Genomic DNA, 16,426 nt, shown 5'->3' on the forward strand with positions numbered 1-16,426 from the left:
GTGTGGAATGAATAATTTCCACAAACAATGTTACAATGTGTGGAATGAATAATTCCACAAACAATGTTACAATGTGTGGAATGAATAATTTCCACAAACAACGTTACAATGTGTGGAATGGATCAAGTTGATTATGCTGCTAGATGCAACCTGATAATTTGGTCTAACAGAGTGGGATTTTGCAAATAGAGTTCCAAGCAACAAGTATGGGTCATTTTGTGTTGTTAGAATCTCTGAAAATGAGAGGCACCTTAATGATCAGCTGGCAGACAATATTATTGTATTTGCTGTAGAAACATTTCATTTCAAAGAAGGTGTAAGACAAAAAATTCAGCAGATTAGATTGTTGTTGTTTTTTTCTGTAGGTTACGTCATTTTTACTTACATGTTAACATTTTATACAATTACATTTAAAAAAAAAATTAAACCTGTGAATCTGTCCATGTGGAAATAACACTGTCATGTCAGTGAAGAAGTGGAGGATATCATGCATACATGTTGGAAGTCTAAATATGTAGAATTATATACAGACTTTTCTCAACATTAAAATACTTTTATTGTTACAACTATTGCCTAGATACCTATTTTAAAACAGTGTTCCACAGTTTAATGAATTTTTATCGCTCAGTACATTGTTTTCTGATGGATGCTCCGGTAAGAGGGCCAAAAGCTCAAAAATAAAAGTATTTTAATGTAGAGAAAAGTCCACGTATAATTCAACATACTAATTTACCTACGTTATGAGTCTTAAACAACAAGAAGCCTATATAGTCAGAAACAAGAAGAAGAAGAGACACATCTTTTATTGGTTTTCACTGTGAGCAGATATGGCCATGAAATTACCCTAATAGCTAAAAGAAGGTAGAAGAGTACATATCTCCTATTTTATGCAAAGTCTTATTGCTGACTTTCTTTTATTAAGTGCTTCAAGACCTACAGCTCCAATCAATTTTTTAAACTCACTTTTCTAACCTACTTATACCATGCCTGTATTAGTTAATAGCATAAGAATCACACACAAAGAAATGTAGCATAACTAATCTCACTAATTACTGCTGAAATACCCTTGTACTGTACATAGAAAAGAGAGTGGTTTCTCCCCATTTTATGGTCAATTCTTTACAACAAGTGTGTAATAAGATTACTCAGTATGTTGTAATATATGAACCCTACAAGTAACAAGCATTATACAAATGAATGGCACAAAAAACAAAAGTCAATAGTTTGAGGGTTAAATTATATTTCTTTGGGAGTTCAACTTGCCATTTTCAGCATCCTTTTGGTAATGAGTAACAGTGTAAAATGAAAGTGAAATGTAAGAATATTTGTGCAAAGAAACAAAATCTGTCCCTAATTTTAAACTCATAGACTAGATGGAAAGCAACTAAGGAATAGTGTGGTTTTGAATTTCAAGCAAAACTGTAAGAGGGCTATCTGTGCTAGCTGTCCCTAATTTACCAGTGATAGACTAAAGCCAACTCTTGGGCTACTCTTTTACCAACAAATAGTGGAATTGACCATCACATTATAATGCCCCCATGGCTGATAAGACAAGCATGTTTGGTGTGACAGGGATTCAACCCCACAACCCTCAGATTGAAAGTCGAACAACTTAACCACCAGGCCATGCCTAACCAAATTTGATTGTCATTCTTATAGTGCATCCACAGCCCCAAATGTTAAGAAAAAGATTATGTTTTGCAGAAATGGGACAAGAATCATCAATCTTCAGATTAACAGTTCACCCAGGAAAAGAAATAGGAAATACTAAGTACAACTATTTAACATAATTACTTAGTATCCATAAAAACAATAAAGTTCACTTTTAAAAGTACAAACACGCTACAGAATGGAATACTCTGCTAGTGATGGTGGATGCATTTATTTCAACAACATATACATTATAAATTGGTACATACCACACACAAAAAAGGGAAATAAAAACGAAAAAAGAACAGTAAAATGTAAAAAAAAAATCAATATTTCATGATTATTTTCTTAAAATTCCATTTTATAAAGAATTAATTTGCGTTCGGTTCTGACTCAGAAAAAAAAACTTGTTTAGGTTTTGCTGGCAGAAATATTACAGTTTGTTCTTCAAGTTACCTACTACACATACTTATGAACTCAAAAAACACCTACACAATTTACTAATGTAAAAACGTAACTTCAGCATCATAATTAAATTTTCAAAGAAGATAAATATTGCAGTGTATATATAACTTGATTGAGAAGCTATGTTGAAGTATTAATTTTCTGATAATAGTTTTTTTATCGCATTAGCAATGTCATATTCTAAAATCCTGACTAAACAAATAGGAATTTCTTGGACAAGAGTGTATTAAATAGATCTAGAATAATCCAAGTCAAAGTGAACATACAGACAAGGTGTAATTAAACAATTCTAGAATCATTCAGACAGAAACGTTACCAAACAATTTTGATCATCTAGACACATGCTATCATCCAGAAAAGGGTGCAACCAGACAGTTCTGAAATCATCCAGACACGAGTGTAACCTGATAATTCTGCTATCATCCAGAAAATGGTGTAATCAAGACAGTTCTGAAATCATCCAGACATGAGTGTAACTTGACAGTTCTGCTATCATCCAGAAAAGGGTGTAATCAAAACAGTTCTGAAATCATCCAGACATGGGTGTAGCTAGACAGTTCTGTTATCATTCAGACAAAGGAGTAACTAGACAGTTCTGAAATCATCCAGACACGAGTGTAACCTGATAATTCTGCTATCATCCAGAAAAGGGTGTAATCAAGACAGTTCTGAAATCATCCAGACATGAGTGTAACTTGACAGTTCTGCTATCATCCAGAAAAAGACAAAGGAGTAACTAGACAGTTCTGCTATCATCCAGACAAGAGTGTAACTAGAAAGTTCTGGAATCATCCAGACAAGGATGTAACACGTCAATTCTAATGTCAACAAAAGTAGGGTGTAGACAGATGATTATTATATGAACCAGAAAAAAAGAACCTAAAAAAGGGTATAACTAAATAGTTTTGGAATTGTTCAACAAGAATGTAACAAGACAGTTGGAGAATTCTACAGACAAAAGTTTAAATTAAATAATTCTGAATCTTTCAGACAAGACTGTAACCAGACAGTCCTTATATCAACCAGATAAGGGTATAACCAAATGGTTTAGTATCATACACATGAGGGAAGTGTAAATGGAGTGTGAACACAAATCTGGTAAAAGCTTAACATAGATTTAGTGTAGCTACCCATTCCTGTTAGAAATTAAACAAATTTGTAAGAATAAATTTCTTACTAAGGACAAGGTTTATATCAAGTACATTTGGTATGTATTACGTTTACAGATTTAATCACTTCCAATAAGAGCTTTGCTGTAAAGTAGTGTTTCACAGTTAATCAACTGACTATAATGGTGCTCAAATTTAACCAATGTGTTATTAACTAGTAGAATCAAGAATGCTACTATTAAAGGAACTAACTTTTATTTTCACATAACAGCAAATGTATTACTAATTAAATATCTAGGATAAACAGATCAACAAATGCAAAACTGCATAATAACAAAATGCGTACTTCAGGTAAAATCTGAGATACTGTTTGCGTATTCTTCTCAATACTATTATCATATGTTTATGAATCATATTAAGCTGCTCAAAATTGCCATGTTTATAATAATTATTCATTTGGGTAACTTAAAAGTATCAAAATACCGAGCACATGATACAGTGGAGGTCCTTGATTACAATTTTCAAATTATATTGCATTAAACAAATCAAAACAAACAATTAAGCCTTTGTACATATCTGACAATAGAAAAATGCTTGGAATATTTAGTTGTCATGTTTTATTGGTCGATATTCATTAAAACAGCATTATATACATACTAAAATAACACTAAAACTTGAAGAAAAAAGTGTTATCTACCAAGTAGAATAATGGTGATTATAAAACTTACAATACAGCTTCACTCAGTGTTCTAACAGAAATGTTCAGAAGTGCAACTAGCATCAAACCTCTGGTGAAAGGAGCCCAACAGCTGGTGTAATGACCATTGGAGCACAACAGTTGATGTAATGGTTACTGGGGCCCAGTAGCTGGTGTAATGGCCACTGTATCCCAGCAGCTGCTATAATGACCACTAGAGCCCAGCAGCTGGTGTACTGACCACTGGAGCCAAGCGACTGATGTAATGGCCAGTGGTGCCCAAAAGCTGGTGTAGTGGTCACTGCAGTCTATCAGCTGGTATCCATTGGAGTCCATGATAATTGGGCAATAACATTGGAAGTCCAACAATATGATATTTTGCACAAATTAATTCAAATTTCCCTTCTTAATTTTTAGCATAATTATTAAGTGTTCTTTCATGTTTTTTTCATTTTAATAAATAACATGTTACCAATGCCTGTGACTTTTTCTCTATAACAAATGTCCTTATGATATTTGTTCAATTTCAATCATGTTTTTATTTCTCCTTTTGTTATTCACTCCAATATCACCGGGCTTTTGAGCTCCATTCACCCAGGACCAGGCTGATTCCAGGTGGAAGTTTGAGCTGTGAAATGACCTTAACATACATGAATCTCAATAACTCTCCCTGAGCAAAGCTTTCTTGTTGCGACATACTGAAGGACACTATCTAACCACACTTCTCCTTCAAAAGGTCCATGAAGATTTCAATGAGGCTGTTGATACCTATAAGGTATCCATCCTCGTGATTTCCCACCTGCCAAGGATCCCTGTGGGTGAGTTTCATTTCAACTGGGGCTGGATGGGTCTTGGCAAAGTCAATTAACCAAATGCTAGCTGTGTGATTGTCATGAACAAACAGGAGTGAACTACCAATCAGCTAAAGAAGACAAGAAGTGGCACTCAAATTAATGAAACAAAACATATGGTACTTTAAAAGAATCTGTAAAAAAGAACAAAAAAACGACAGTAAATAGGAAAAATATATTTACAGAATAATAATTAAAAAGGAAAATATACAAATGAGTAACTAAGTGAAATTTAATTTCTGACAAACACCACAGTTAATTAGCATGTTTAACTTCACCAGCATATCAAATAAAGAGGAAAATTTATGTGTATTTAATTGATAATAATACAATAGCTGCCTAAAACACAATTTATTAAAGTACAATAACTGTAATCTTCAATTAGTAGATACACCATGAGGGAGTAAATTAAAACAGAATCTCCAGTTTTACTTAGTACATCCACCATGAGGGAGTAACTGAAAAATAGAATCTCCAGCTTTACTTAGTACATCCACCATGAGTGAGTAACTTAAAACAGAATCTCCAGCTTTACTTAGTAGATCCACCATGAGGGAGTAACTGAAAACAGAATCTCCAGCTTTACTTAGTAGATCCATCATGAGGGAGTAACTGAAAACCGAATCTCCAGCTTTTCTTAGTACATCCACCATTATGGAGTAACTGAAAACAGAATCACAATGCTTCTACTGTGGTATTTAGGTCCACTGACATCCAACAAATGTATTCACAGTATTGCAGGTTCAGGAAGTTGAGCAAAGAATCAACTGAAATGGACTCCAGAGAAAGAAAGAAATACAAGTGAACAATTAAACAAAATCTTTATTCAGGATAATGTACTATGCATTTTACCTACTGGCCAAACTATAATTTTTCTTTATTTCTTACTGGCTACTAGGGTGAGAGGCTTTCCTAGAATGACCATACTGGAAATGAACAGAAAGAATTGAGACTTACAACATCAAAATTCAGACAAAATGATAAAGTGTGGTATACCAGAATCCAATACTACATACGTAACCAATTAAAGTGAAACCCCAAATTTATGCTCCCCGATTTAACGCGCATTCGGATATAACAATATGGCTCATTAACTCTTTCGACATGGGCTCGGTCTCTGGGGCCAACCTCGTAACGTTCAAGCAAGGAACACTTGATCAGTTTTTAAGAAAAAAACTTCAAATGATGATTGCTAATATTCTTGAATGTTTTTATTTGTTGTTTTGTTTATTAAAAAGCCTACTAAAAAATAAATTATGTTTTAATTTCTACTGTAACAACAATGATTCATTTGCAAAATTCTTTAATTCAGAGGTAATTTGCTTGCCAGAAAGGGAACATGTAAAAAACTAATCAAAGAGGATGAAAATAGAGGTGTTTTAGGATGTTAGGTCAACATTGGGTCAGTTTGAACAGTGATTTTCTTGAATCCCGATTTAGTGCGATCCCGCTTGTTTCCTGATGACATTTTATGGACCTCAACAATCGCGTTATAACGTGGCTACCCTGTATTCCAAGTAACATTTATATGGGAGAAAAATCCTCAACTCATACCACTTTGTAAAAATATCTGTGTCATCCATAAAAAGGGGCTTACCCCCTACCTCACCCTCAGCTATGATACTATTGTCTCCATTCATGAAATGATATAAGTTAAAGGATTATGAAAGCAATCTTAACTTGTTATATTATGGATTTCTTTTCTTTTCACCAAAGGTAAAGTTTAAAATATTGTTGCGTCAGCGAGGTCACATGACTAATATCACGCCACGTCCTTCTAGAAATATCCTTTTCCTTCATGAATGTTCTAGCGTTTACTAGATATGTGTTAGTCTTGTATATATAATTAAGAGACATGAAGGACGTGGCGTGATACTAGTCACGTGACCTCGCTGACACAACACTGCCCCTCCTTAGTATTGTTCGTCCCGAACAATAGCCACTTACAATAAACCAATAACAATTAACAATAACTTAATTAAATGTACAGAATTACAAACACAAAATTACAATTAAAAAAGTCTCTTAATTTTACTGGACGTATCTTCTTCCATACTGGTCTCCGTCTTGCTGGCTTCTGCTTCATATGGGGTTCATCTGCTTCATCAGGAAATGTCCTATCATCGATAACAGTCACATCAGTGGTAGTAACTTCATCAAGAGCTTCACCGTTTCACTTCTCAAAACTGAGTAGAGTTTCTTCTTCGACGATGGCTTTTTCAGGTGACATGTCTTCAGCAGCATCATTTGTTCTGTTGTTCACTTCGTCCCAACTGAAATGTCCTGGACCATGATAACGCCAAAGCCTGTTGGCATGCACCACTTTTTGCTTACCTCGCCGACCACATTTTACCCAGAAAGTCACATCTGAGAGACGATCCACTATGTCATATGGGCCTTCCCATGGAGAAGACAACTTAGGAGCTATCCCTTTGGTCTTCCTGGGATTATACAACCATACCTGACCTCATAGCTGACTTCAGTAGATCTTTTGTAATTTATAATAGATCTTCTAGAAATATCCTGTTCCTTCATGAATGCTCTAGCATTTACTAGATATGTGTTAGTCTTGTAAATATATAAGTGACGGGACAAGATGTGTGAAATTGAACTGAGTATTGTTGAGGTGAGCACATGAGACGTTCGTTGAGAATTATAGAGTTTGTTAAAGCTCGACTGTTGAAATTAAGTGTATTGCAAAGTTCTATTCAGAAAGAATAAACCAGTTTTATTTAAGAAAGGACTTCTATCGGTAAAGTTTCTTTGGAAAGAATTTTTACGGAAAATTAACGAACGAACAGAGATGTAACAATATTATCCGTGACTTAAAGGCCTAGTGCATCATTTGATTCACTGCACCTTGTACTGTGAACTGTGGTTTTGCCTATTCAAGGCTCATCAGCACAGATTAGGTCAGCAAAACAGTTGATCCCCTATATACTATCAGATAACTAATTAAGCACAATATCATAATATCATTTACACACCTAAATTAATTCAAGTTACTATAAAATGAGTTAAAAAGGACTCAAAAACCTGATAAATCTCACCTCATTACTTGCAAAAAAAACGGAAGATTCCAAAGCAAGAAGAATTGCTTCCAGTCTTTTGAGGTACATTTTCTGTTGGAGAAATGTCAAGAAATAAACATATATCATCAATTATTTAGTCTAAATATTATACTGTTTTAAGTAGGCTGTTAAAATACTCAGACTATCAGAGTTTTACACATTGGGATTCCTTTAGAAAAGTGAATTTTTAGGTTGTTAAGCACATTGTAAAATAAGTGCATCTTGTACTACAGTGTATCTACTAGTAACTTCCAATTACTTGCTATTTAATTCTACTATTAATCATCAGTGAATTTTAAAAGGGCAAAAGAAGTTTGAGTCCTTCATATTTTGCCCATCAGAAGTATTCAGGTTTTAAATAAAAGAAGAACAAAAACACTTTTAGTCTCATATATTAAGATTCTGAGTTGTATATATAATATACACCACCCACACCAAACTACTGATGTATTATAAACTATATATGTTCTTTAAATAGATATCTTTTAATTTTTCACACTTTCATAATTTTAGATAATAAATAACACATCTCTATTTAGTTACTATTTTCCGTAAAAGATTCTGAAATGCAAAGCCCATCACTTACATAGTTCTACCTTGCTTGTGGCTCCATAACTAAACTATTTTGCCATTTACTTTACGATTAAAAAGAGTTATGACTGATCTTTCTCAGTAATGACTTATAAACACTGAAAGAACAATATACATTACAAGACACCTATATAACCATTAACAACTTGTTCTAGAGATAACAACATACATTACAAGACACCTATATAACCATTAACAACTTGTTCTAGAGATAACAATACACATGGCAAGAGACCTAGATAACCATTAACAACTTGTTCTAGAGGTAACAATATACATATCAAGACACCAGGATAACTATTAGAAACTTGTTCTAGAGATAACAATATATATATATGGCAAGACACCTAAATAACCATTAACAACTTATTCTAGAGATAATGATATACATAAAGACATCAGGATAACCATTAGAAACTTGATTACGAGTTAATGTAAAACAAAGTGTTAAAGAGAGCTCATAAAGCACAGTTGATTTGAGCCTATGTTGGTGACTTTAATGTAATTGAATATTTAGAATTGTTGTATTAAAGATTGAAGTAGATTTTGAATCTCAGTCTCAGAGTCAATTTTTTATTCTAATTGTAAACTTCCTCAAGTTTGTGACTTGTGTACTCTACTTGTGATTGTATATATGGATTTAATATAAATCTATTGTGACTGGTTGTAAAGTCAAGCTCCAACAATTAGATTATATGGCCACTTGTTACAACTAGAAACTTATTCTAGAGATAACAATATACATGGCAAGACACCTTGTCAAAGGTGTTCTGAAAATCCAGATACACCAAATGTACACCTTTCCCCTCATCTACGTAAGCAGTAATCTTTTCAAAGAATGTCAAAAGATTTGTGAGGCAAGATTTTCCCTTAGTAAAACCATATTCACTATCCAATAAAATTCTAAACTTTGTTAAATAACTGTCATAAATAATACTACCTACACTAAACAGTCTTTTATATCTGACACTTTGCAAAGTATCTTTTATTAGACTTTCCAAAATTTTTCCCACAACTGATGTAAGACTAATGGGTCTATAATTACTGGGACAATTTGTACTACCTCACTTGAAAAGAGGAGTGACATTAGTTAACTTCCAATCCTTTAGCACCTGCCCACTGTTCAAAAACATGCAAAAAATAGTAGTAAGTGGCTCACATGTCCAATCCTTAACCTCCTTCAAAACCCTTGGAAAAATATTATCTAGCTCAGGAGCCTTATCATTTTTAAACTTCCCATTTTTTTTCTTAACAAGCTCAGAATTAATGCAATCATACTGTCAGACTTCCATCTATCAACTGTTAAAGATGAGGAATACTGCTTAAATCTTCATTAGTAAAAACTGAAGAAAAAGCAGAATTTAATAACCCAGCCATCTCATAATGATCAGATACAAGCCTTCCTTTATCATCACTCAAGGGTACCACCCAATCTTAACATTTTGTTTACCCTTAATGTACTTAAAGAAATCTTTTCTGTTAATTTTTACATTTTCAGCCAACCTTTTTCCATTCATCCTTTTTGATGTCCTAATCTTATAAATCTCCTGTCATACCAGTCAATTTAAACTTCTTAAATTTGTTATGCTTTTCTTTAATTTTATCTCTTATACCCTTTGTGAGTCAACCTGTTTTTTTTACTTGCACTTACCCTTTACTTTCTGCAAGGAATATGTTTATCTTGAATATTAAAAAAAAATTATCCTTAAAATATTCCACATTTGATCAGTGTCTCCAAGTAACTCAGCTGCCCAATTCACAACAGATAATTCTTGTTGCATCCCTTCAAAATTTGGTTTATTGAAATTGTAACCAAAATATCATTATTCCTTATCTCTATATGCAGCAAAACATTGAACTTAATAGAGCAATGATCACTTGCACCCAGATGTTCCTCAATTTCTATATTCGAAGTTAACAATAAATCTAAAATAGCATTATTTTTAGTAGGTACCTTGACTAATTGCTGATGAAAACCATCTTGACCATTTTCCAAAAACCTTTCTCCTTCATGGTTTGACTCTAGCATTTCCCAATCTATATGCCTAAAATTAAAATCACCCGTAATGATGACCTCATTAACTGCTGAAATCTTAATCTCACTGTAAAGTTTCTTACTAATTTCATCAGTACCATCTTTTTGGTCTGTAACAAATTCTCACTAAAAGCCTTTTCCCTTTATATCCACTAACAGAAACCCAAATGGATTCAATCTCCCTGCTGTTATCTTTTATATCCTCAATTTCAACAGGATGTAACTCACATTTTACACATAAAGCCACTCCACCCCTCTCTTTAGTACTCTATCCCTATCAAATAACCTACAACCCTGTATTTCAAAGAAATTTTTGTCATCAAAATCATCAACACTTAACCATGTTTTCAGTTATTCCCATTATATCAAAATCCTCCATTACTACCAGTGCTCTAAAGTCATCTATTTTATTTCTTATACTTCTAGCATTACAATATTAACAATTAAGCCTATTCTTAGAACTACTTGTTTTAGAGATAACAATCTACATGGCAAGACACCAGGATAACCATTTGAAGATATACTCACTGCTTTAGCAACTTTTCTAGAGATAACAATGTACATGGCAAGACACCAGGATAACCATTTGAAGATATACTGACTGCTCTAGCAAATATTTCTAGAGATAACAATATACATACCAAGACGCCAGGATAACTATTTGAAGATATACTCACTGCTTTAGCAACTTTTCTAGAGATAACTATGTACATGGCAAGACACCAGGATAACTATTTGAAGATATACTCACTGCTTTAGCAACTTTTCTAGAGATAACTATGTACATGGCAAGATGCCAGGATAACTATTTGAAGATATACTCACTGCTCTAGCAACTTGTTCTGGATATAACAATATACATACCAAGACACCAGGATAACCATTCGAAGATATTCTCACAGCTCTAGCAACTTGTTCTGGAGATAACAATATACATACCAAGACACCAGGGTAACCATTTGTAAATATCCTCATTGCTTTAGCAACTTGTTCTGAAGATAACAATATACATACCAAGACACCAGGGTAACCATTTGTAAATATCCTCACTGCTTTAGAAACTTGTTCTAGAGATAACAATATACATACCAAGACACCAGGATAACCATTTGTAAATATCCTCACTGCTTTAGCAACTTGTTCTAGAGATAACAATATACATACCAAGACACCAGGATAACCATTTGTAAATATCCTCACTGCTTTAGAAACTTGTTCTAGAGATAACAATATACATACCAAGACACCAGGATAACCATTTGTAAATATCCTCACTGCTTTAGCAACTTGTTCTTTTGTCTTTGTTGTCTTGAAGTCTTTAGTGGATGTTCCATCACCATGCTAAAATGAATATACAGGAAATATTTAATTCAAGTATTTGAAAAATACTCACAAGAAGGTTCTTATCAATTCATAGTTTACATGTTTTTGTTCCAGAAATGGTTATATACAATAAAACATGGAACTAGTCTGCTGTTCCCACTTAAAGATCAATTTCACTTTTAGGACATTAGGATGTATACATAAGTCTAACACTAAGATTTCGTTCTCATGATGCATTTAATACATAGTGTTAATTTATACGTTAAAAAAAAAGATCAACCATCTTGCATCCCTAATTGTATTTATCCTATAATATTTGTTCAGAAATAAAATGTTTTTAGTCTTCCAAGTAAGATATAATAGAAGTTCTTTGATTTTCTAATAAATAATTTGATGTTATCATTCCTTTAAAGCAAATAAATTGCTACATTTTGTGATTTCATTATTAAGTTAATAAATAATTTTCTTTTCATTGAAATTTCTGTAGATCAGCCTGTGTGAAAATCTACACACGATTTCAAGCCCCTACTATCAAAGTTATCTAATAAAGTAACTAAAATACATCTTCATAACATATATTATAAAACAACTTTTGTCTGTATATCTGTTTTTCTAATTTCCCAACCTCTGATCACCATAAACCCTTCAGGGTTTTATAGGTATGCTCAAGATGAAACCTAAAATCCCTTACTTTATTCATTTGTTTAAGTTTATGAGTTTGACAGCCATTTTTGAATTTTCTCCTTTCCTGCTGGTTCAATGCTAGTGAAAGATGAGATGACAATCTCTCCATCCACATGAAGCTAACAAAATATATGCCTTGGCTGGTGCTGGGAATTTCTTTGTAAAATATGTAGGTATAAAAAAAACATGCAGAAATATGATTTTTAATTTTTATTGACAAGTTGCAATTCTAAAATGAAATACGTAAATCTATACCTAATGCTTCTTATAAAACTGCAAATGTTTTCATAACGCCAGTGAAAAACTTTAGTAATGAAAAAGTGTGAGATTTTCCAGAAAATAGCTTACCACATTTTATCACGATAATTCATTAATTATGTAATAAATAGACAGACAGTTACAATTCCTGAAATATTTCAATAAAGATTTGAACAAATTGAGATTTTTTTTGGCTTTATTCTTCCCACATTAGTCAATAATTAAGTGAAGGAACTAATGGTTTCATTAAAGATTTTCACCTTTATGCCCTCAATACGAAATCCTAAGGAGGCAGTTGAACTAATAGTCTCCCTCCAAACCATGTATCGAGGTTTTGTAATAGCTTTCATTCTATGTTCTTCTTCTGTTGGCTCTTCATGATCAATATGGACCATCTTCTCATACATGTCCTGGTAGAAAATATTTTTATTTTTTTTCGTATGGAAACTACATGTATTGTACCATTAATATTTCAAACATTTTAAAAAATAAACTACCACCTAGTTTATTGCTATTTTCACTTGCAATGATTGATGCAATTTGCCTATCATTCCTTAGTTATTTTCTCATAATCAATTTTTATATCACCCATTTACTTTAGCTCTGATATCTATATACATTCCATCATTACTGGTTTTTCATCAAGGTGTCTTATCATTGTTACAGAATTTAACCATTTTCTTTCAATCCTTTCTTTTATACTTGTTTTCTTATCTTGAAAGCACAACTTAAATCACTTCTAGAAATATTATGTACACTGTTTTAACAGGAAAATATAACTGCATCAATTAATTTGGAGCTAATTCTTCAAAAATGTATTCTGTTCAAAAAGGTTTTCAAGTCCAAGATTCACCTTTCTGAGTTTTGACTTTTCCCTTGCTTTGGCCAATTCTTCCTCAAGGTATGTTCGAACACCCATCTTGATATCCATGACACATGGACCTTCAAAGTCAGCTAACAAGTCCTGAAGCTCAAGATAAACTGAGGCATTTTAGTTCAGGAACTTTGTCACAAAACCTTTGACCTAATAAAATAGTTCTGATATGTTAAACAAATCATAATTATGTAACGTACCCTACATGTGTGTTTGAAGGTACGAAGAAAGGTGTGCTTCAACTATAGATCAGTTACAGGTACAGGTTAGTACAAGCAATTAAAAATCTTGTTTGAAAATTGATGGTAAATTCACTGAAATATAGTTCTATAATAATCTAATTAACCAAACATTTTCTTTTTACACTAGAAGAGATATTTCCTATCTGAAACTAGTAGAACCAGTCCTTTCTTTGGTTACAATATGTGAATCACACTAAAAAGGGAACATGTTGAGAGGATATAGTAATCTAATTTTTCTTAGACATTTAAAGTTAATTTTTTAAGGATCAATTTTAACTCAAGTGCTGATACATCAGAGTTTCCCCTAACAAAAAATATTATTAAGATGCTAACACTAATCCTTGAATATTTGTATTTGTAGCAAAGCTAATAAGACCATCTGCTGCTGTCCTTAATTTTGAGCTATTAACCAGAAGGAAGGCAGCAACACTCTGCTACTCATGCTACAGGATTGATTGATATCCTTATAATGCGCCCACAGCTTAAAGTGCAAGGAATATCTTGTGGTATCACTCGGATTTAAACTCGGCTCAAGAGTTTCAAAATTCCCAGCTCAACCACAGGGCCAATCTGTACCAATCCATGAAAAATTTCATTGGGATTGCAATTAAATAAATATCTGTGATTGAAGAGAATTACAATCAATTCCCTTATTACTTCTTCTGCATATTTTTCATTGAATTTTTAGGTTTCTAATAACATTGTTATTATATAACTTTTTAAGAAAAATTTCAAACCAACCTGATGAAATAGCTTTTAAAACCTTAATTTACATTACCCTGGAAAATAAATCATCTACAACTTGAAAGTTTATAGCTGCATCTATATTACTCCTATGAGAAACTAGTACAGAATTGAGGAAAAACAAGACAATTGTACATTTCACAAATATATCATTTATTCACGACCATGGTCTTATCAGTAAAGACATCATCAGGTACAGACTGAAATGTTCTGTAACAGGTTTACATATGTTTAAACAAGGAACCAGGAGTGATCTTGACATTCACCTAGGGACAAGGGGGTAAGGAATGGGGAGGAGCTTAACTTAACCATGGTTGGGAATAAATGATGTATTTATAAGACATACAAATACCTTGTTTTTCCTCCATTATGGAGTTTCACCAGGTACTGACAGTTTCAAATATCAATTATATGAGAAACTAGTATTTTCCAGAATCATCAAGTCACTAATGAAAACAAAAGTATTGATTTTTTTAAACATTTTGTACACTTTCTTGTAACATTTACTATTAAGTCAAACATAAGAAATCCAGGAAGAATTGGAACACTTTATACTGTGTTAATCCATCATTTTTACTTAAATCATAGTCTTTAAAACTAAAACTTAAACCTTACAGAAGAGGATACTTTCTCCATCATCACTTTCCACTCTTCCTTTAAAATCAGGAACAAAAGGCCGTAAGGCATCACCCATTAACTGATGAAGACATATTTCTTCTTGTCCACAGAGCTTCTTCAGGATTGTTCCCTGTCCTCCTGACTTGAAGTTCCCTGCAAGGTTACAAATACAAATCACAGCATTCATGACCATCAGTCAAACAGAGTGGTTACAAATACAAATCACAGTGTTCATGACCGTCAGTCAAACAGAGTGGTTACAAATACAAATCACAGTGTTCATGACCGTCAGTCAAACAGAGTGATTACAAATACAAATCACAGTGTTCATGACCGTCAGTCAAACAGAGTGGTTACAAATACAAATCACAGTGTTCATGACCATCAGTCACACAGAGTGATTACAAATACAAATCACAGTGTTCATGACCATCAGTCAAACAGAGTGGTTACAAATACAAATCACAGTGTTCATGACCTTCAGTCACACAGAGTGATTACAAATACAAATCACAGTGTTCATGACCATCAGTCAAACACAGTTGCCTATTCATCAACAGAGCAAGCAGATATAGAGTGACTACGAAAACATGAGAGCCAGAAAACTGTAACAAAGCTTTATAAAGTTGCTTAGTGAAAAAATTACTACCTACTCTGATATTCTATGTAATTTCATCAACTGTGGTAAAAAGATTGGCAGGGCAATTATTCAGATTAAATGTTTCCATTCTGATATCAATGAATCTTAACTTGATTACCTGTTTTAAAAAAATAATGGCATATAATTCCTTACTTTACTATTGAAAAAAACAAACAAACAACTATGATAAATATCAAAGTATTTACAACAACCTTCTCTGAAGACTATATAGAAGCAAATAAAATTTAGCCTGAAGATGTGGTGAAAATCAAGTGTTGCATTACCTTAACAAGCAGATGAGAAACAAATGACAGCTTACCCTAACAACCAGATGAGAAACAAAAGACAGCTTATACTAACAACCAGATGAGAAACAAAAGACAGCTTATACTAACAACCAGATGAGAAACAAACAACAGCTTACCCTAACAACCAGATGAGAAACAAACAACAGCGTACCTTAACAAGCAGATGAGAAACAAATGACAGCTTACCCTAACAACCAGATGATAAACAAACGACAGCTTACCCTAACAACCAGATGATAAACAAACGACAGCTTACCCTAACAACC

General features: G+C 33.0%; 1 protein-coding gene across 1 annotated transcript; it reads right to left on the reverse strand.

The window, feature by feature from the left end:
* Positions 1–3,059: 3,059 nt before the first annotated feature.
* Positions 3,060–15,886, reverse strand: LOC106475594 (inositol-trisphosphate 3-kinase A-like). The gene is made up of 7 exons (XM_013936270.2): positions 15,866–15,886; positions 15,222–15,365; positions 13,588–13,715; positions 12,995–13,144; positions 11,709–11,810; positions 7,823–7,894; positions 3,060–4,843 (listed from the first exon to the last, which is right to left on the reverse strand). Exons 2-7 carry the CDS (start codon positions 15,286–15,288, stop codon positions 4,634–4,636), a joined length of 729 nt encoding a protein of 242 aa, XP_013791724.2. The 5' UTR covers positions 15,289–15,365; positions 15,866–15,886; the 3' UTR covers positions 3,060–4,633.
* Between the last annotated feature and the right edge of the window lie 540 nt (positions 15,887–16,426).

This window comes from Limulus polyphemus, unplaced genomic scaffold (genome assembly GCF_000517525.1).
Source record: "Limulus polyphemus unplaced genomic scaffold, Limulus_polyphemus-2.1.2 Scaffold8850, whole genome shotgun sequence".
Classification (NCBI taxonomy): Eukaryota; Metazoa; Arthropoda; class Merostomata; order Xiphosura; family Limulidae; genus Limulus; species Limulus polyphemus.

Coding starts and splice junctions, on each gene's coding strand:
- LOC106475594 (XM_013936270.2), bottom strand. CDS start 15,288: ATGGGTGATGCCTTACGGCCTTTTGTTCCTGATTTTAAAGGAAGAGTG. Junction 13,145..13,587: donor AAAAGTCAAAACTCAGAAAG/GTGAATCTTGGA, acceptor ATTTTCTACCAG/GACATGTATGAGAAGATGGT. Junction 7,895..11,708: donor ATGGTTATCCTGGTGTCTTG/GTATGTATATTG, acceptor TTTCTCCAACAG/AAAATGTACCTCAAAAGACT.